General features: G+C 51.4%; 1 protein-coding gene across 4 annotated transcripts in view; it reads right to left on the bottom strand.

Annotated features, from left to right (window-relative positions):
* COL7A1 (collagen type VII alpha 1 chain) overlaps positions 1 to 15,857 on the bottom strand; it is a 131,036-nt gene extending 115,179 nt beyond the window's left edge. For 2 of the 4 annotated variants that reach the window (XM_076072112.1, XM_076072113.1), the window contains exons 1-4: positions 12,729 to 13,216; positions 12,443 to 12,520; positions 4,736 to 5,356; positions 889 to 1,087 (exon numbers count right to left, since the gene is read on the bottom strand). In XM_076072112.1, coding sequence (XP_075928227.1) covers positions 889 to 1,087; positions 4,736 to 4,817 — 281 coding nt within the window. In that variant the 5' untranslated portion in view covers positions 4,818 to 5,356; positions 12,443 to 12,520; positions 12,729 to 13,216. Of the gene's footprint in view, positions 1 to 888; positions 1,088 to 4,735; positions 5,357 to 12,442; positions 12,521 to 12,728; positions 13,217 to 15,795 lie in introns of those variants that run through there. The other 2 variants (XM_076072111.1, XM_076072110.1) reach the window with 2 other exon arrangements.
* Positions 15,858 to 16,501: the final 644 nt, after the last annotated feature.

Raw genomic sequence — 16,501 nt, 5'->3', positions numbered from 1 at the left:
ACACACACACACATTTACACGTTCACAGGTACATGAGTGCGTAAGTACACATGTTCACTCCTGCACATACTTGCTCACATGCACGCACGCACGCTCACTCATCGACTCACACACACACACACACACACATAATTTCTAACTTGTAAACACACACTCGCTCACACAAAAACAAAGATCCCCTGTATAGCCTTAACAGACTGCTTGGGCAAGTGCTGTTAGCGAGCACCTATGAAAATCAGAATGGCACACGAGGGGGTTGGTAGCCAGCACCACGCCTGGCTCCCTGTTTCCCACAAGGTTACTCATTTAAGGCTAAATCAACCTAGGCGAGGCCCAGGACCGGTTCAACTATTCGCCACCGATATTGGTCGTGAGCGGTAATGGAACTTGGGTCGCCGGGTTCGTAGCGCAGGTGGCCAACCACTGCACCACCGCTCCCCGCTGCTTACACAGATACACACAAGCAATACCAATACACTCCATTTGCCACTAAGCGATGGTGATGTCACCACGGCGCCTGTGCCAGGCCAGGTGCACACACAACAAAGATCCCCCGTATAGCCTTAACAGACTGTTGGGGCAAGTGCTGTTAGCGAGCAACTATGTGGGCCTGTATGGCACACGAGGAAGTGGGTGGCAAGCACCACGCCTGACTGCCTTTATCTCCCTAGTGGCGATGTTTACATATCACACCAGGTACTCATTTGGGGCTGAGTTGACCTAGGGGAGGCTCAGGACCAGTTCAGATAATCGTCACTGGTGTTGGCCGTGAGCAGAAACGAACTCGGGTCGCTGGGTTCGTAGCGCAGCGCGCTAACCATTGCGCAACCACTCCCCACGCTCGCTCACACACAGACACACAAACATTCACTCGCAGGCAAGACTCACCTGGGCTCATCGCTGTACTGAGCGAGGCCGATGCGCACGCCCCTGCGGCCCAGCGCGGGCAGCAGGAGGCGCGCGGCCGCCTCCACGAACGCCTTCACCTCCTGGAAGAGCACTCGGCCGATGCTCCACGAGCCGTCCACCAGGAAGACGACGTCCACCGCACGCACCGCCTCACCGCACGGCGCCACCGCCGCCGCGGCTGCCCACCGCGAAGCAACACAGAGATGATCTTCCCATCCCACGCAGATCCCAATAGGCCCAAACCTAGACTGCTGGGCCAGGCTCGCATGTCAACTGCCCCGGCGCACGACGTGACAAAAATGCTCTTTGTCGTTTTGGTCACCCGGGTCACGAATGCAGAGAGCCAGGTCGATCTTGCGAATGACCTGGGTCACTCAAATGTCCCAGGTCACTCAAATGTCCCAGGTCACTCAAATGTCTCAGGTCACGCAAATGTCCCAGGTCACTCAAATATCCCAGGTCACTCAAATGACCCAAGTCATGAATGAAGAGAGCCAGGTTGCTCTCACAAATGACCCAGGTCACTCAAATGACCCAGGTCACTCTTGCAGAGGCCCAGATCACTCTCGCATTTAGGCCCGGTCCCTTAAGTTATCACCTGATGAGACAAAAACGAAACTCAAACTGGTGTTGTGCCACAGACAGGAATTGAACCCGCGTTGCTGGCGTCTGTAGGTATCTGAGCCGCCATGATAACGTTCTCATCATTTTGTGTTCAGTTTGTTGTCCTTACCCCCACACCTCCGATTGGCACGGTTGGCTAAGTATGGTGCAAAAGAAGTTCTACATACACACACGCATCAGCGAACACGCAGACATGCGCATGCGCACAGAGTACAAACATCCCCCGCTTAGTCTCGTAGGCTGCAGGGACAAGTGCTGTTAACGAGCGCATAAGGGAGGCCAGCGTGGTGCGTTCATGCAGGGGTGGTGTGGCCAGTATCGTGTCCAGCCACTTTTGTGTCCCCAGCGCCGAGGTCTGCACACTGCACAAAGGTACAGATTTAATTCTGAGTTGACCAAGGGGAAGCCCAGGACTGGTTCGGATATATATTCGCCACTGATGCTGGCCGGGAGAGGGAATTCAACTCAGCGTGTTGGCGTCGTAGCGCAGCGCCGATAGCCGACACATCCCAACGCGGCGCAGCGGCGAGAGTGTGCGAGAGCCCCACGATCGGAATCCCAATCAGCTGTTTACACCGGCCATCATCTCTCCGGGAGCGACAAAATTGAGTACCGCTTTCTGGGAAATCATTGGCGATTGTCCGACGGATGGACTCACCCCCGAGCATGGGAATGCGGGAATTCCACCACGTGCACGGCGCCGCAACGAGGAGCCGATTGGCGAGTCGTGTTTGCTTGAGCGGTAAACAAATTTGACGCTGACAAATCCCAACGGGTTCGTGTTTAAAGCGAACCTGGGGAAATGTTTTCATTTGTCAAGCCGAGTTGTTTTCTTTGCCCCAAACAACGGAAGGGCCCTTATTTCCCCTGGTGGTGGCCTTGAGCCAAATCCCTTTCAGTTCCCTCCATCTGACCCAAGCGGGACCCCAACAAGGCAGATTGCGAGGGCGGACCCGGGATTGACTACACTTGCAATTGTGTCAATCGTAACGATTTTTTTGTCCTTCCCCAGCTCCCGCACCTCCGATTAGCACGGTTGGCTACGTACGATGCGAAAGAAGTTCAGCACACATACATACGCACATCTGCAATTGCAATGTAATGGCTTTTATCATTTCGGTTAACACTGCTCTCTGAAATCTTAACGACGATTGGGCGCAGTCGGCTCAAACACGTGTGTAACGAGCCACTCACTCCGGGATGCGCAAATATTTTCTGGGTCACCAAACCCGGTCAGACGCTGATGAAATTAACCGCTGGATGCAACATGACGATGTCAAGCAAGGAAAATCATCATCAGCCAATGGTCAATCGACTGCTGGATGAAGGCTTCCCCAAACCGGCAACATCTCTAGCGATCCTGCGAAGTGGCAATACCACCAGCCGATTTCAGCGCTCCCATCTCCCCGAGGTGAACGCCCCTCTCGAAGCGCGTCTGTCTCCCCCGTTGGCCGCCACTCCGTCGTTCGCCTCGACCACCCGCCATCGCCCATCACAGCCGCGGCGCGTCCTGCCCAAGCCCGCACTCGTGGCGATGCCTCCAAAATGGAGCGTGCCTCCTCCGACTCAGGCATGCGTTCCTCTTCCAGCCGCTCGGCGTAATTCTCACTGCGCGCAACGAGAACGCAATGATCCAACGGGCGCTTCGCTTGTATTGCACCGGCAATAATGTGGCAGTGTCCGCGTGCATGTTCGAGTAAAGCCAGTCAACGGGCAGCACGGTCCCCTACCGCTGCCAGATGGCCAATGAATCTCTGGGCGGCTGCGCGTTTTACGCGCGGGGGACAATCGCTACACGTGTTCCAAGGACGTGCCAGTGACTTGTACATGCGTAGGGTAAAGACAAACCGCAGGGCAGAGGGCCACACTTGAGTTTCGGCTTCAAAGAGTGAAACTGTTCCGGTAGTGTGGCAAATGTACAATGTTCTACTTTAGCCCACTCCCCGTTCTACATACTCACTCATACACGCACTCGGTTAATGGGGCTATCAATGTAGGCGCACATAAGCACAGAAAAAAAAGAGATAAAAGATCCCGCACATGTAGCCTAAATAGACTGTGAGGACAAGTGGCAATTGCGAGCCCCTATGAAGGCCGGCTTAGCAAACGAGGGTGGGTGCGCAGTACCATGCCGGAATGCTCTTGGTCTCTCAAATGCTCATGTTTACGCACCGTACCATGTGTTACTTTAATTCTGAGTCTAGGAGAGGCCCAGGACTAGTACGAATATTCATCACTGATGTTGGAAGTGAGCGAGAATCAAACTCAGGTCGCCGGATTTGTCGCGCAGTTCACGAAGCACGAGGCCAATGATCCCCACACACGAACACACAAAGACAAAGGTACCCCGTATAGCCTTAACAGACTGTTGGGGCAAATGCTGTTGGCGAACACCTATGAAGGCCGGAATAGCACACGAGGGGGTGGGTGGCCAACACCACGCCCGGTCACCCATGTCTCCCCAGTGGCGATATTCATATAGCCATTACTGATGTTGGCGGTGAGCAGGAATAAAAACTGTAGGTCGCCGGTTTCGTAGTCCAGTTTGGAAATTACTACACTCCCACTCTCCACAAAACACGAGACAAACACCTCCTGCATAGCTTTAACAGACTGTTAGCGCGAATGCGAGCACCTATGAAGGCCAGCACGGCACACGAGGGGGTGGGTGGCCAGCACCACACCTGACTGCCTTTGTTTCCCCAGTGGCGATGTTTTGATACACTGCACCAGGTACTAATTTGAGGCTGAGTCGACGCCCAGGATCGGTTCAGACGATCGTCACTGGTGTTGGTCGTGAGCGGAAATCGACCTCGGGTCGCCGGCTTCGTAGCGCAGCACGCTAACCGCTACAAAGACAAAGATCCCCCGTATAGCCTTAACAGACTGTAGGGGCAAGTGCTGTTAGCGAGCACCTATGAAGGCCGGAACGGTACACGAGGGGGTGGGTGGCCAGCACCACGCCCGACCGCCTTAGTTTCCCCAGTGGCAATGTTTTTATCCACCGCACCAGGTACTCATTTTAGGCTGAGTCGACCTAGGGGAGGCCCAGGACCGGTTCAGATAATCGTCACTGGTATTGGCCGTGAGCGGGAATCGAACCCGGGTCGCCAGGTTCATAGCGCAGCGCGCTAACCGCTACACTACCGCTCCCCACTACACACACACAGACACACGCGTGTGTGCAGATACACGCACGCACCTTCCTGTGCATGCGCGGGTGGTTGTGGGAACACCGCCAGCAGCGAGATGAGAACTCCGAGGATGCTCACGGCGCTCGCCATCGTCCGGGTCACCTTGCAGCCTCGCCTGCCTGTGCACGCGCGTGTCTTTGTGTCCGAGTGTGGGCGTGTGCTTGTGTCTCTGCAGGTGGCAATATATATTTCAATGTTTCTGCGTATCTGTGTGTAGGTGTATGTATCAGAGGTCAGTAACCTCAGGCTAAGACCTAAACCCACATGGTGGAATAATTAGGCCATAGCAGCTGACAAAGACAGGCGATGGCAAGGCGTTGGGCGTGATGACCTGCGAGTGGATCTCCTGACCTGTCTATGTCTGTGTGTGTACCTGTGTTCCTACGTGTGTGTGTGCGTGCATCTGTGTGCGTCTATCTGTACACGAGTGCGTGTGCATGTCAGTCTCTCTCTCTATCTCTGTCCGTAATCCGGCCGCTGTGTCTGAGCTCGTCACTGCGAGTCCTTGCTCCCTTCTCTCGTTCTCCACGCGCCGTCCGATCTCGGCGTCTACCACGGACAGCTCCGTGTCATCGGCCGCTCCGGCACCAGTGCAGATCCATCCAGCGTGGCCCGCCTCTCTGTCAGCCCTTGCAGTTAGACGATGTAAGACAAACAACAACAATTACAATATACAACAACATCAATGTATATAGCCAATCCCGTAGAAGGGCTTCCGCTGAAGGGAGCTCTAGAGGATGCTTTGGCCTACTCTTCCATGCTGGCTAGACATCTTGGAAGAGGTGTGAGTACCCACACTTCATCCCACCGCACGCGACCTGCTGATCGACTAGCTGCGGTGAACCCATTTTATGCCGCGTGGGTGGATAGAAATTTCCACCATCGTTTCGACTGCCGTGACCGTGGAGATCGTACCAATGGCTTGTGAATTGCAAGTCCAGTGGACTAACCATTACATCGCAGCAGCACCCTGCAGACATTACAGGCACGCATGTGAATTGTTCGTGAAGGAAAATATTTGGGGAACAGAATAACAGGAAAATGTAACCAATCCCAGCGGCTCGTTCACCACTCGTCCAGGTTCACAGTTCGAATCCAGCGGCCGCCCTGGTTAATACTGTGGTTATATCAACCGTAACAACACAGTAACGATCCCCAGAGGTCAGTCACAAGATTGGGCCACTGTTTGCAAGTGTCAATGTACAAATTTAAAAAATTCTAAAATTACACCACATATTACTCAATTGGAATTTACACACACGGCAGAAATCGTCACCCCCTACTGGCAGACCAATGCCCCTGGGTCGCTCTTGCAAATGACACTCATCTTGGTCTCTTGAGTTCTCACTAGGCTAAGCAAACACGTAATTGAACGAGAAACTTCAACGCGAAAGCCAGATACATTAATATGAATCAGATTCTGGGAAACACTCCTGAATTAAAATAATCCTGGCGCCTTTGTAGACTATGAAAGAAAAAAAACCCAACAGATTTCACTGCAACTCCTTCTCAGAATGCCTTACAGGGCTGCATCAAACGAAAACCTAAAAAAAAACCCACTGAAATTCACAGGACATGAAGTCAGATGGTGGTGGTGAATTCCGTACGTCGGTCGCCATACGTTCCGCATTACGGGCACCTGCTCAAGAGAGTAGCGATGCACGTGAACGTGCACAGGGTGTGTGGGTGCGTGGGTTAGGTTGTTTCCACGAGCAAGCACCGGTGCTGGACCTCAGAAACAAGTTTGAGCAGTGTCCTTGGATAAAAATAAAAACTTGATAACCCACACGTTATACAGTCCAGTACAGTATATCGACCATATGATTTGGTGGCGCTGATGCTGCTGATGATGGTGATGTTGCTCTACCGGCCGTGGTGAACAAGCACATTTAAAAAAAAAAACTCAACATATTCGTCAATAACGCTGAGTAGCCTGGAAAGGAAAATAATATAATACTGTAGGGAACGTTTTGGGCAATGGCCCATCTTCATAGCACACACACACACGTATATTTACTTATATATTTAGGACAACAAATGGTAGCTTCATTGGCACACTTTATAATCTCACCACAGACGGCTGTAAAATGAAGTGAAATAATTTACTCAGAGCCGACTACTCTACGGAGTATTTTTCAGGACACCCTCCACCCCTCAAACTTGTGTTTAGTTTGTTGTCCTGTCCCCGCACCTCCGAATAGCACGGTTGGTTACGTACGGTGCTAAAGAAGTTCAATACACATAATCAGCCATGATCTATCCACTGTTGGATGAATGGCTTTCCCAAGTCTTCGCCGCCTCTCGTGTCCCCGCAACGTAACAATGCAGAGCAGCTAATTTTTTAAATTATTACACGCTTTTATTTAACTCACTCTGTCTGTTGTTGTTGTTGTTGTATCCTCAAATCTTGTAACTCAATTTTAACCCACTTCCCAATGTGGTATCGACTGCAAACTTGGTATACCTAAACGATACTAAACTAAACTTTTTTGTATTTCATTTTACCAGGTAAGGCCCCACTGAGCTACGTAGCTTTTTTTCAGAAGCGACCTGAACACAAATGACAGCTCAACGAAGTCGCGTATGCCTCTCACTTGCACGTGTTCTCTGATCCATGTGCTGCTCTTCCCGTCACTCGGTGCATATTCTGAGCATGGCGTCTCTCCAAGCCTGGCCCATTTTAACTCGCGAAAAAATACGTGTGACGGTATGGACAAGAACAGGAAATTGAAATGTTACACTTCTTTTCTGTTTCATGCACAGAAGTGGAAAGGGTCGCACACCGACTTTCAGAGAACGAGAACTCACGACCACAGTACCGTACTCCTTAAATTGTGTAAAAGGTCATTGCGCGTTGTGGTGGAAGATGAAAATAATATTTAGTTGCGGATAACTTATTTGGTGATGATGCCGCTCAAAACGTTGGCAGTGGTGAACAAACAGAAATAACGAAAATTCAACACGTAAGTCATGAACGCTATGGCCTTAAAAAAAAAATGTAATCGCCGACATCCGATAATGGCCCTACTTCACCTCTCCGGCCTCTCTCTGTGCTGTGAAGAAGGACCATAGCCCGAAACGTCGGATGTTGTAGAATGTTATACATAGCGTCGTTATTCATGCAAATTGCATATCACGACCTCTGCTGAGGAGCCACAGACAAGCTGGCAGGCAGCGGCCAGGTGGCGAGGAGTCGGCGTGACCAACAATTGTCCAAGCTCTGGAGTCCTCTATATATTAAGATGTTTTCAGCCACTGCAATGAGTGTTTATACGTTCAGGAGGAAACCAGAGCACCCAGACAAACACACACGCACACAGCTGACGAATAACGACCACACAGGAATTCTGTCTGCCCCACTTAACTTGCTAACATTCTTACTATACTGCCCACCACAACAAGCATCTCGCCACCCATTAGAGTTTGTAAATCAAACTGCAGTGCATATTGTTGACTGAATGAGCATAAGTCTCAACCCACGTATTTTTTTTCTGAGATTCTTCTCTCATGTCTTCATCCTGAATTCCTCAAACGTCTGGTAGACAGACGTAAACACCCCCCTCCCTCAGCTCCCCAAACTCCCCCCCGCCCCTATTTCCCATCTCCACATCCATCTCACCAAACATTTCGATTTAAAGCTTTCGTGACTGCAAGGATTCATCTTCTTTGGTTCTTTCGGTAAAGTCACGTAGAATGAGAACAAAATAATAAATTTATAAAATAAAATAACACAATAAAATCTCACGACGTTTCAGCCACAACACAAGTGGCCTTCATCAGGTGAAGGGACGAGACTGTCTCGCTCCAGCGCTGTGTTATTTTATTAATTTATTATTTTATTCTCATTCTACGTGACTTTACCGAAAGAACCAAAGAAGACTCATCAAACATGTTGCGCTATGGAGCACAGCAATGACTCGTGTGAGACTATCTCCCAGAGTCGAGTTGTGACACGTGTACAGGGGTGTCACATACAGAACACATGCGTGTCGCTCGTCGACATCGCACGCAGATGTGTTGGTCCGCTGACGCTTCCGTACAATGAATGATCGCAGAGTGCCAACGCTTCCTTGGGTAAGACAGCTAGCAATCGTCATAATCATCATCATAATCATGGCAATAATCTTCGCTATCACCAGTCGGCTTAGTTATATCAAAACTGTGAAGCATACCAAAAAACATTTCAAGACAATACCGGTACCAGATCTCAACACAAATCAATTCCATCCACCCAAACGCAGATGCCCATTCCTGAACTGTCTGGGAATTATAATCAGGGGTGCCCGAGTCCTGACTAAGCCTAGTCCTGTGAACCGTAAATTCACTCCTCATGCTTCTCACAGTTGCGCGTAAAGAGGAACCAGGATGATTATGATGACGAGAGCTGCCGATGACGACAATAATAATGACGGTGGTGGTGGCGTTGAATATGTTGATGATTATTGTCGTAGTTGGATGATGAGAATGATGGTGCCATATGATGAGATGCTGCTGTGATTGTTGCTGAGTGGCGATTGTGATGTGATTAATAATTGCTTCGTGACAATGTGGATGATGATTGATAGTGTACGACTGTTAAATTATAAATGTGATGTGTTTAATGATCATGTTGTGATTATAACAAAAAATATCAGACGCAGATGTTCATGCTGATTAGTGATTAATACTGCTGATGATCATGGTTAGTAATTTCCGATAATAACAATGACGTTGACAACGTGGTTCATGGTGATGAAGATGATGAAAATGGTGATTCAATACAAGCCAACTTCATAAACACTCCAGAGAGAAGTCCAGAAGAGGCAACATCTATCTCTCTCTCTCTACGCCACTTTCCAACACGAGCGGCGGCAGAGGTTCACGTCGGACACTTCCACCGCCAATTCGCAGCGCGGCTTCCGACAGCTCAGCCAGAGTGACAACACAAGACTCCGAATGACTCGGCTCCAATGACCAACAACGCATCATCAGCCGCGGCGCCTTGTACGTACATATGTACCAATGTAGAACTTCTTCTGCACCGTGCGTAGCCGACCGTGCTAATCGGGGGTGTGTGCCACGGACAACAAAATCAGCACGCGCGTCAACAACATTGCGGAAATATAAAATAATAAGTACCACGACATGCGACGTTTCGGTGCAACGGCCCTAATTTAAAGTCTCACAAGTATGATCGTGAAGACGATGATGGTGGTGGTGGTGATGATAATGATGATGATTACAATGAATGTGATGATGGATTCATGTCCAGGCTCCCTCAATCCAACCTCCCAGCTGCAGAGACCGATGTCGTGAGCTAGTTCCGTAGTGGAGAGAGGCCCCGCCTGGGTAATGTGATCCAGAAACCAATGCTGGTGGAGGCGGTGGTTGTGTTGGTGGTGTTGGTGGTGGTGGAGGAGGGGATGGTGGTAGCGGTGCTTGGTTGGCGGTTGTGCCCGGTGGCGGTGGTGGTGGTGAAGGAGTTATGCGATGGGATGGATAAGGGTGGAGCACGCACGTGTTTAACGCATTAACCCCCCGAGCCACGCCGACAAGGATCTCCGCACGGTCTCAAAGACGACCATGACCGCTTGCGCCCTGCCCGGGGTCTGGCCACATACGGTAGCGGTGGACTGCAGACCCCGAGCCCCATCAATCCCCTACCCCCTTCACCCCACGCGCCCCCTCACCGCCACCACAGCCCTCCCCTGTCCACGAGCCCCCTTTGCCCCAGGCGAGCAGATATGGTCTCGGTGGAAAGAGAAAGCTGTTTGTCGCTTGATTTTTAAAAGAGGTAAAGGCGCAGCCCTTCCAATGCCTTACACGTGCCACTGCTGGCCGACGGGTCTCTGCTCGAAGGCGATCTATAGATCCCCTTCCGATGGTATTTTGGTCTACTCTTCCACAGAAAAGCGGGAATACCCACTCTTTAACCGACCACGACACGCGACCTGCCGATCGACTGTGGTGCGCTTGTTATGCTGCTGGTTTGGGCAGGGGTGTTGTGGGGGAACTTAAGAAACCGGCAGCATTGGTTGAGGTTGAAAACACACGGAGCGGTTTTGATTTTTGCACGGGTCTCATCAGCAGAGTCAGGCTTGCTAAACACATGCTGCTGGGTTGCCAGTCGATATTAGTGGGTGCGCTTCGTCTTACGTTCCTTACTTACACGGGCACATGCGCAGCCCTTTCTCAATCTACTGCTGGATGAGGGCTTCCCCCACGCAAATGCGGGGCGTTATTTGACCATACTTCGCCAGGCTGGTTCAGTGCCGATTGGCGAAGGCGGCGTGGTGGAGCATAGACAACGGGGGCATGTAAGTACGGTACAACAATGCATTTTGCCCAAACACGCGTTTCTGCATGGCAGCCTCGAGCAAACTGGTTGATGCGTGTTGATCGCATGTGTAAATCACTATGAAGGCTCAACACCTGCTTAGCTTCTGAGATATGATCAAATTTGGCCCACTGCAGGTGATCTTGTCACATTATAGTATACCTATTAATAGTTCAGTTTATATCTCACTGATATGGACATACAGCGAATTGTAATAGATTCACCTTGTTTGGCTTGATACAAAGATTAAAATAAACATAAGCACATTTTTTTTTATCAAGTGATGCATTGCTCCAAGCATTGCATCAATGTATAAGTTAAGCCCACGTGCATCTCCTGTCTCTTCAAGGAAGCCCAGAGAGTAAGTATACTGTAGGAATTTCTGCAGGAGATATTTTAAATAATTTCAGTTGATTTTTGTGTAACAAGGTGAGCAAGAGACCAGGATAGACCAGGATATAATCTCGTTTACAAGAGTGACCTTAGTGAGCAAAAAAGCAAATAAAATAAGTTACAAGAATGAAGCGAATAGAAATCAGCGCAAAAAAACAGCTGTTGTCATCGCGTGCAAAAAATGTCAAAGTTCACGTATTGGACAAACATCAATCTATGTTAAACAATGCATTCCCTGCATCTGAGAGTTAGGCTCGGGCAGAGCATGTGTATTTCTTTGTTTATTGACGATATTAATTTTGTTGCACCACCTTTAGACGGGAATGGGCAAAACTTATCCCGCAATTTTTCACCCAGCAGCACAGACTAAGTGTTCCGAACATGACATTAAACACTAACAATAACACATTTAGGAATCGCAGTTAAGAGACAAAAAAACACACATTCAATTACACAGGTTTTGTTTGTTATTAAAATGTTCAACTTAAAATCCCATCAATGGTTCCTCATGCTATCGGGGACGCTGGCTATTTAGAACGCCGTTAGCCGCTAACTGAACGCCATGAGGAACATGTTTGCAATTTAAAATCGGTTACTTGAATGCCATCGATAGGGAAGGTTTAGGCCATGGGGTCCCGCAACCTTTACAAGATGAAGAGACAACTTTGTGTCTCTGTCTTGGAACAAAATAGTTCGAGAGGCGCTTCACAAGCAGAGCCACTTGCACACAGCATCAGACGACAAACACACATTCTGACTTAAAAACATAACAAATAGCTATTCGTGAACACGACAGTTTGAACATTCCACAGTGACCCATTACGTTCAATTACGTTTAAAGTTTAAGAGATTAAAAAAAACAGCTGCCCACAAGGAGGGCACTTTACATACACACTAAACATATACAGGGTGACTGCTGTACCAACATGTAAACACACAGGGGACACGTGCCAAACACAACTGCCGCTGTCGCCACCGTAGAGAATCGACGGTTCAGGGTTCTTACCCGAGTTAAGCTTGGGGCCACCACTACGCTCGCTCGATGCGCGACGCTCGATGAATGAGGCGCAGGAGACGTTGATTACTGGGGGGGGAGGAGGAGCAAGACACGGGAGCTGGTAATGAGGCGCACATGGGGGGGGGGGGGACATTCCTCTTGAACACACGCGCGCTCGGGTTTCTGAGGAGCACATCAAACAGGGAGCCGGGACACGCGCTGGGAGGGAGGGAGGGAGGCAGAGGAGGAGGAGGAGGCGTTTCCCAGTGATGCTTGCGCCTCCTCACGCACTCACCTCCTCAAAGACAAAGACCCCCCCCCACGCCGTGTAGCCTTGGCAGACTGTTGGGGAAAGTTCCGTCAGCCAGTAGCGCCTATGAAGACCGGCACGGCACACGAGGGGGTGGGTGGCCAGCACCACGCCCTTCCTTGTCTCCCGATTAGCGATGTTTACGCATAGCACCGGGTGCTCGGTTGAGGCTGAGTCGACCTAGGAGAGACCCAGGACCTGCTCAAGATAATCGTCACTGGTGTTGTTGGTCGTGAGCGGGAATCGAACTCGGGTGCCCGGGTTCGTAGCGCAGCGCGCTAACCGCTACACCACCGCTACCCACACTTACCTCCTCACCACTCCCCTGACCCACGTCTCACAGCTCACCAATCGTTGGGCCTCCCTCAGTTCTCGTCTGCCACCCACCAATCACCTCTTCCACTCACCCATAACCTCCCCTCACCCCCAACCCTCACAATACCTCCTTCACACCGAACAAACACCTTAACCCCTGTCATCTACCCCACTCACCCCATTACCTTCCTCATCTCCTCTTCACCCACCCATAACCCTCCATCGGTGACCCCTCTCATCTACCCCACTCACCCCATTACCTCCCTCACCGCCTCCTCCCCCCAACATTACTCGCCAGCAATGGGACTCAACATTTGAACGGAGACAACAGTCACCCACCCCCCACCACCCCCTCCCTCCCTCCCACCCCCACCACCCCCTCCTGGCCCACCCCACCCCTCGCTCCCACCCCTCCCTCACCCCCACCCCTCCCTCACCCCCACCCCTACCCCACCCCCCTCGCCTCACCCCCCTCCCTCACCCCCACCCCTCCCTCACCCCCACCCCTACCCCACCGCTGCTACGCACGCAGCGGGGACATCAAAGGCGAGGGGGGGGGACCCGGCGTGGCGGAAAGCAGCACCAAACTAAAGCCAGACCCCTTGAGGGCGGACCCCTCTGATTATATAACGCGTACAACGCGTTGTCAATCCACTGCTGGATGATAACAACCCCACACCGTGTTGGTTTCGGGGGTTGTTTGACCATACTTCATGCCGCCATATAAGCTCGTTGTTTGAACACAGAGTGCGGATTGGGCATGGATACACCGGAACCATGTATGTAGGGCGCCAGGGTAGCTAGGAGATGTTAACTACCTCGCCTGGTATACAGGAGGTCGTGGGTTCCATCCCGACCCTGACCCTTGATGTATGTTCAGAGTTTGCGTGTCTCTCTCTCATCATCATCACGGTGGCTAGGGGATGTTAACTACCTCGCCGAATATACAGGAGGTCGTGGGTTCCATCCCGACCCTGACCCTTGATGTATGTTCAGAGTTTGCGTGTCTCTTTCTCATCATCATTACGGTGGCTAGGAGATGTTAACTACCTCGCCTGGTATACAGGAGGTCGTGGGCTCGATAACGACCCCGACGCCTGCTGCTGTAGATTTGGAGTTTGTGTCTCTCTCCCTGTGGTCGCGTGGATTTTTCTCCGGGTCCTCCGGGGGTTTCCCTCCACGTTTACAATCAACATCACCACGCGTTTAATATTGTTTTATCCTTATGGCGGAACCCCGGGGTCCCGAATAAACGGAAGTCAAAATCGTAATTAATTTATTGATTGTTGGCGACTCCGTCCCACGGCGCACATAAACGCCGCGACCCACCTGGCGCGGATCATTCTCTTGTCGTGTCACGTCCAAGGTCAGCAGCGAGGATGAAAGCACAGAAGAAACACAACTTTGAAACTTTGATTAGCGCATCGTGTAGAGCTCGTCGAGAGGAACAGATCGCCGTATCGTTCGCCTTCAACAGGCATAGAATGACGTCGCAATGCAGTTTATGCGAGAGCCGGGGGCTTATTGGACCCTGGGGTCCGGCCAAAAGGTTCGTTTGCCTGCCCTACATTATTTCCACACGATAAGCCACTTCGCTGGGCAATCATTCGTGGTGGCCAGGTCGCTTCTGAATAAAAGAGCTGCGTAGCTCAGTGGGCCTTACCCGGTAAAAATAAATTAAAGCCGAACTTCTTTCGCGCCGTACGTAACCAACCCGTGCTAAATCGGAGGTCATCACGGAGGGGGGGGGGGGGGAACTCGTTCAGATATCACTCGCCGCTGACGCTAGCCGTCGCCGGGAATCGAACTCAAGGTGCCTGTGATGTTAAACGATCGAAGCTCGCCACAGACGGATTTAGCAATCCGTTGCGCGCGTCCAACTCCCAATTTGCGTAACACTTGCAACACCAACAATAATAATAATAATACAACTCTGTCGAAATATTTTTGTTTCTCTCTCACGTCAAAGTAAAAAAAAAGAACTGAATCGAGGAGTTTGCGCGAGATCAGATTACAGCCTCGGGCGACAAAGATCCCCCGAATAGCCTCGCATTGACTGCCGGGGCAAGTGCTGTTCGCGAGCACGAATGGGTCGCGCGACACGGCGCACGGAGTTAAGGCGTAGCTAGAACCAGTCCCGGCCGCCTTTGTCTCCCCCCCCATTGTTGATGTTTTACATGCCGCACCAGTTACATACTTAAGGCTGAGTCTACCTAAAGGGGGGTGGGGGAGGCCCACACGGTTGGCTCAGATACAACAACACTCGCCACCGATGTTTAAAAACCGTGGTGGAGAATCGAACGCAGCTCTGCCGGGTTTCGTGTCGCGCGCGGCGCACTAAAACCACCGCCCCCCCCACTCCCCCCCCCCCGCACGTCGACACGCGTGCACACCAACGGCCAGCAACCTTGAGTTCCTGCCCCAAGGGCGTTCGAGATTCCCCCGGGGAATTCCCCGCGAGAGGCCAAGGAGCCTCTCTCTCTCTCCCTCTCCCCCTGTGCATCACAGCCGCACGCACGCACGCAACTCCCTGTGCGGAGTCGACCGTTTCTCTCTCATTCCTTGATTCCTTTTGGAAACAGTGGGGGGGTGGGGGGGGGGTACGATGAGTGATGCAGAGGTCAAGACACCACTTTGACAACGAGACGCAGATCCGTACGACTTATCCCCAACCCCCGCCGCCTCTAACCCCGACGCCCCCTCCTGCGCCGCCCCCCCCCCCCCACCGCTCGCTCACTTCACTTTGCTCCAGGAGATTCGGCAGACAGCTAATGGACGCTCCGCTTCGTGGAAGTAGTGGGGGGAGGAACGGGGTGAAGGGGGGGGGGGGGTTAGGCCTGCGGGGGATTGGATTAGAAGGGAGTGGGGGGGGTAAGAGGGATTATTTGTGAGTAGTCATATTGTTTACGCGGGAAATCCTTGAAGAGTCTCGTGACTATTTTCCAGGAGGGTTCTGCGAAGCGTTTGGTCCAGATGTCTTGTGACCCGTCAAATGAATCGATCCCTAACATTTAAATCTTGACTTAAAAAAAAAACAGATATGATGAACGAAGCAAAGTGCCTACTACACCGAGCATCTTCTTGTTTCCTCTGATCGTAAAAAAAGAGAGAGAGAGAGAGAAGAAGGCATGGATGGAGAGAGCAAGAGCGAGTGATGGAGTGAGAATAACAAGTTCTATTCATTTAGCCGAAACACTCTCCTCCAAACCACAGTCACCGGCAGAGCGTGCGTTCTAAGCAGCCCCGGTGTTGCTCCGTAACCGGCACAGACGCTGTGGTCCACGTGCACACTCAGCTACCCCTTCCCACATAATGAGGACGTTGGTCACCCTTCATCATCAGCAGCCGTTGTCTATCTACAGCTGGATGAAGGTCGCCCCACGTTTTCGTCATCCATCACGGTCCAATGCTGCTACCGTCCATCTCAATCCTGCGCATGAACT

Source organism: Petromyzon marinus, chromosome 36 (genome assembly GCF_048934315.1).
Source record: "Petromyzon marinus isolate PM22_M1 ecotype Great Lakes invasive population chromosome 36, UKy_Petmar_22M1.pri1.0, whole genome shotgun sequence".
Lineage (NCBI taxonomy): Eukaryota > Metazoa > Chordata > Hyperoartia > Petromyzontiformes > Petromyzontidae > Petromyzon > Petromyzon marinus.
This window is presented reverse-complemented; position numbering and strand designations above follow the sequence as displayed.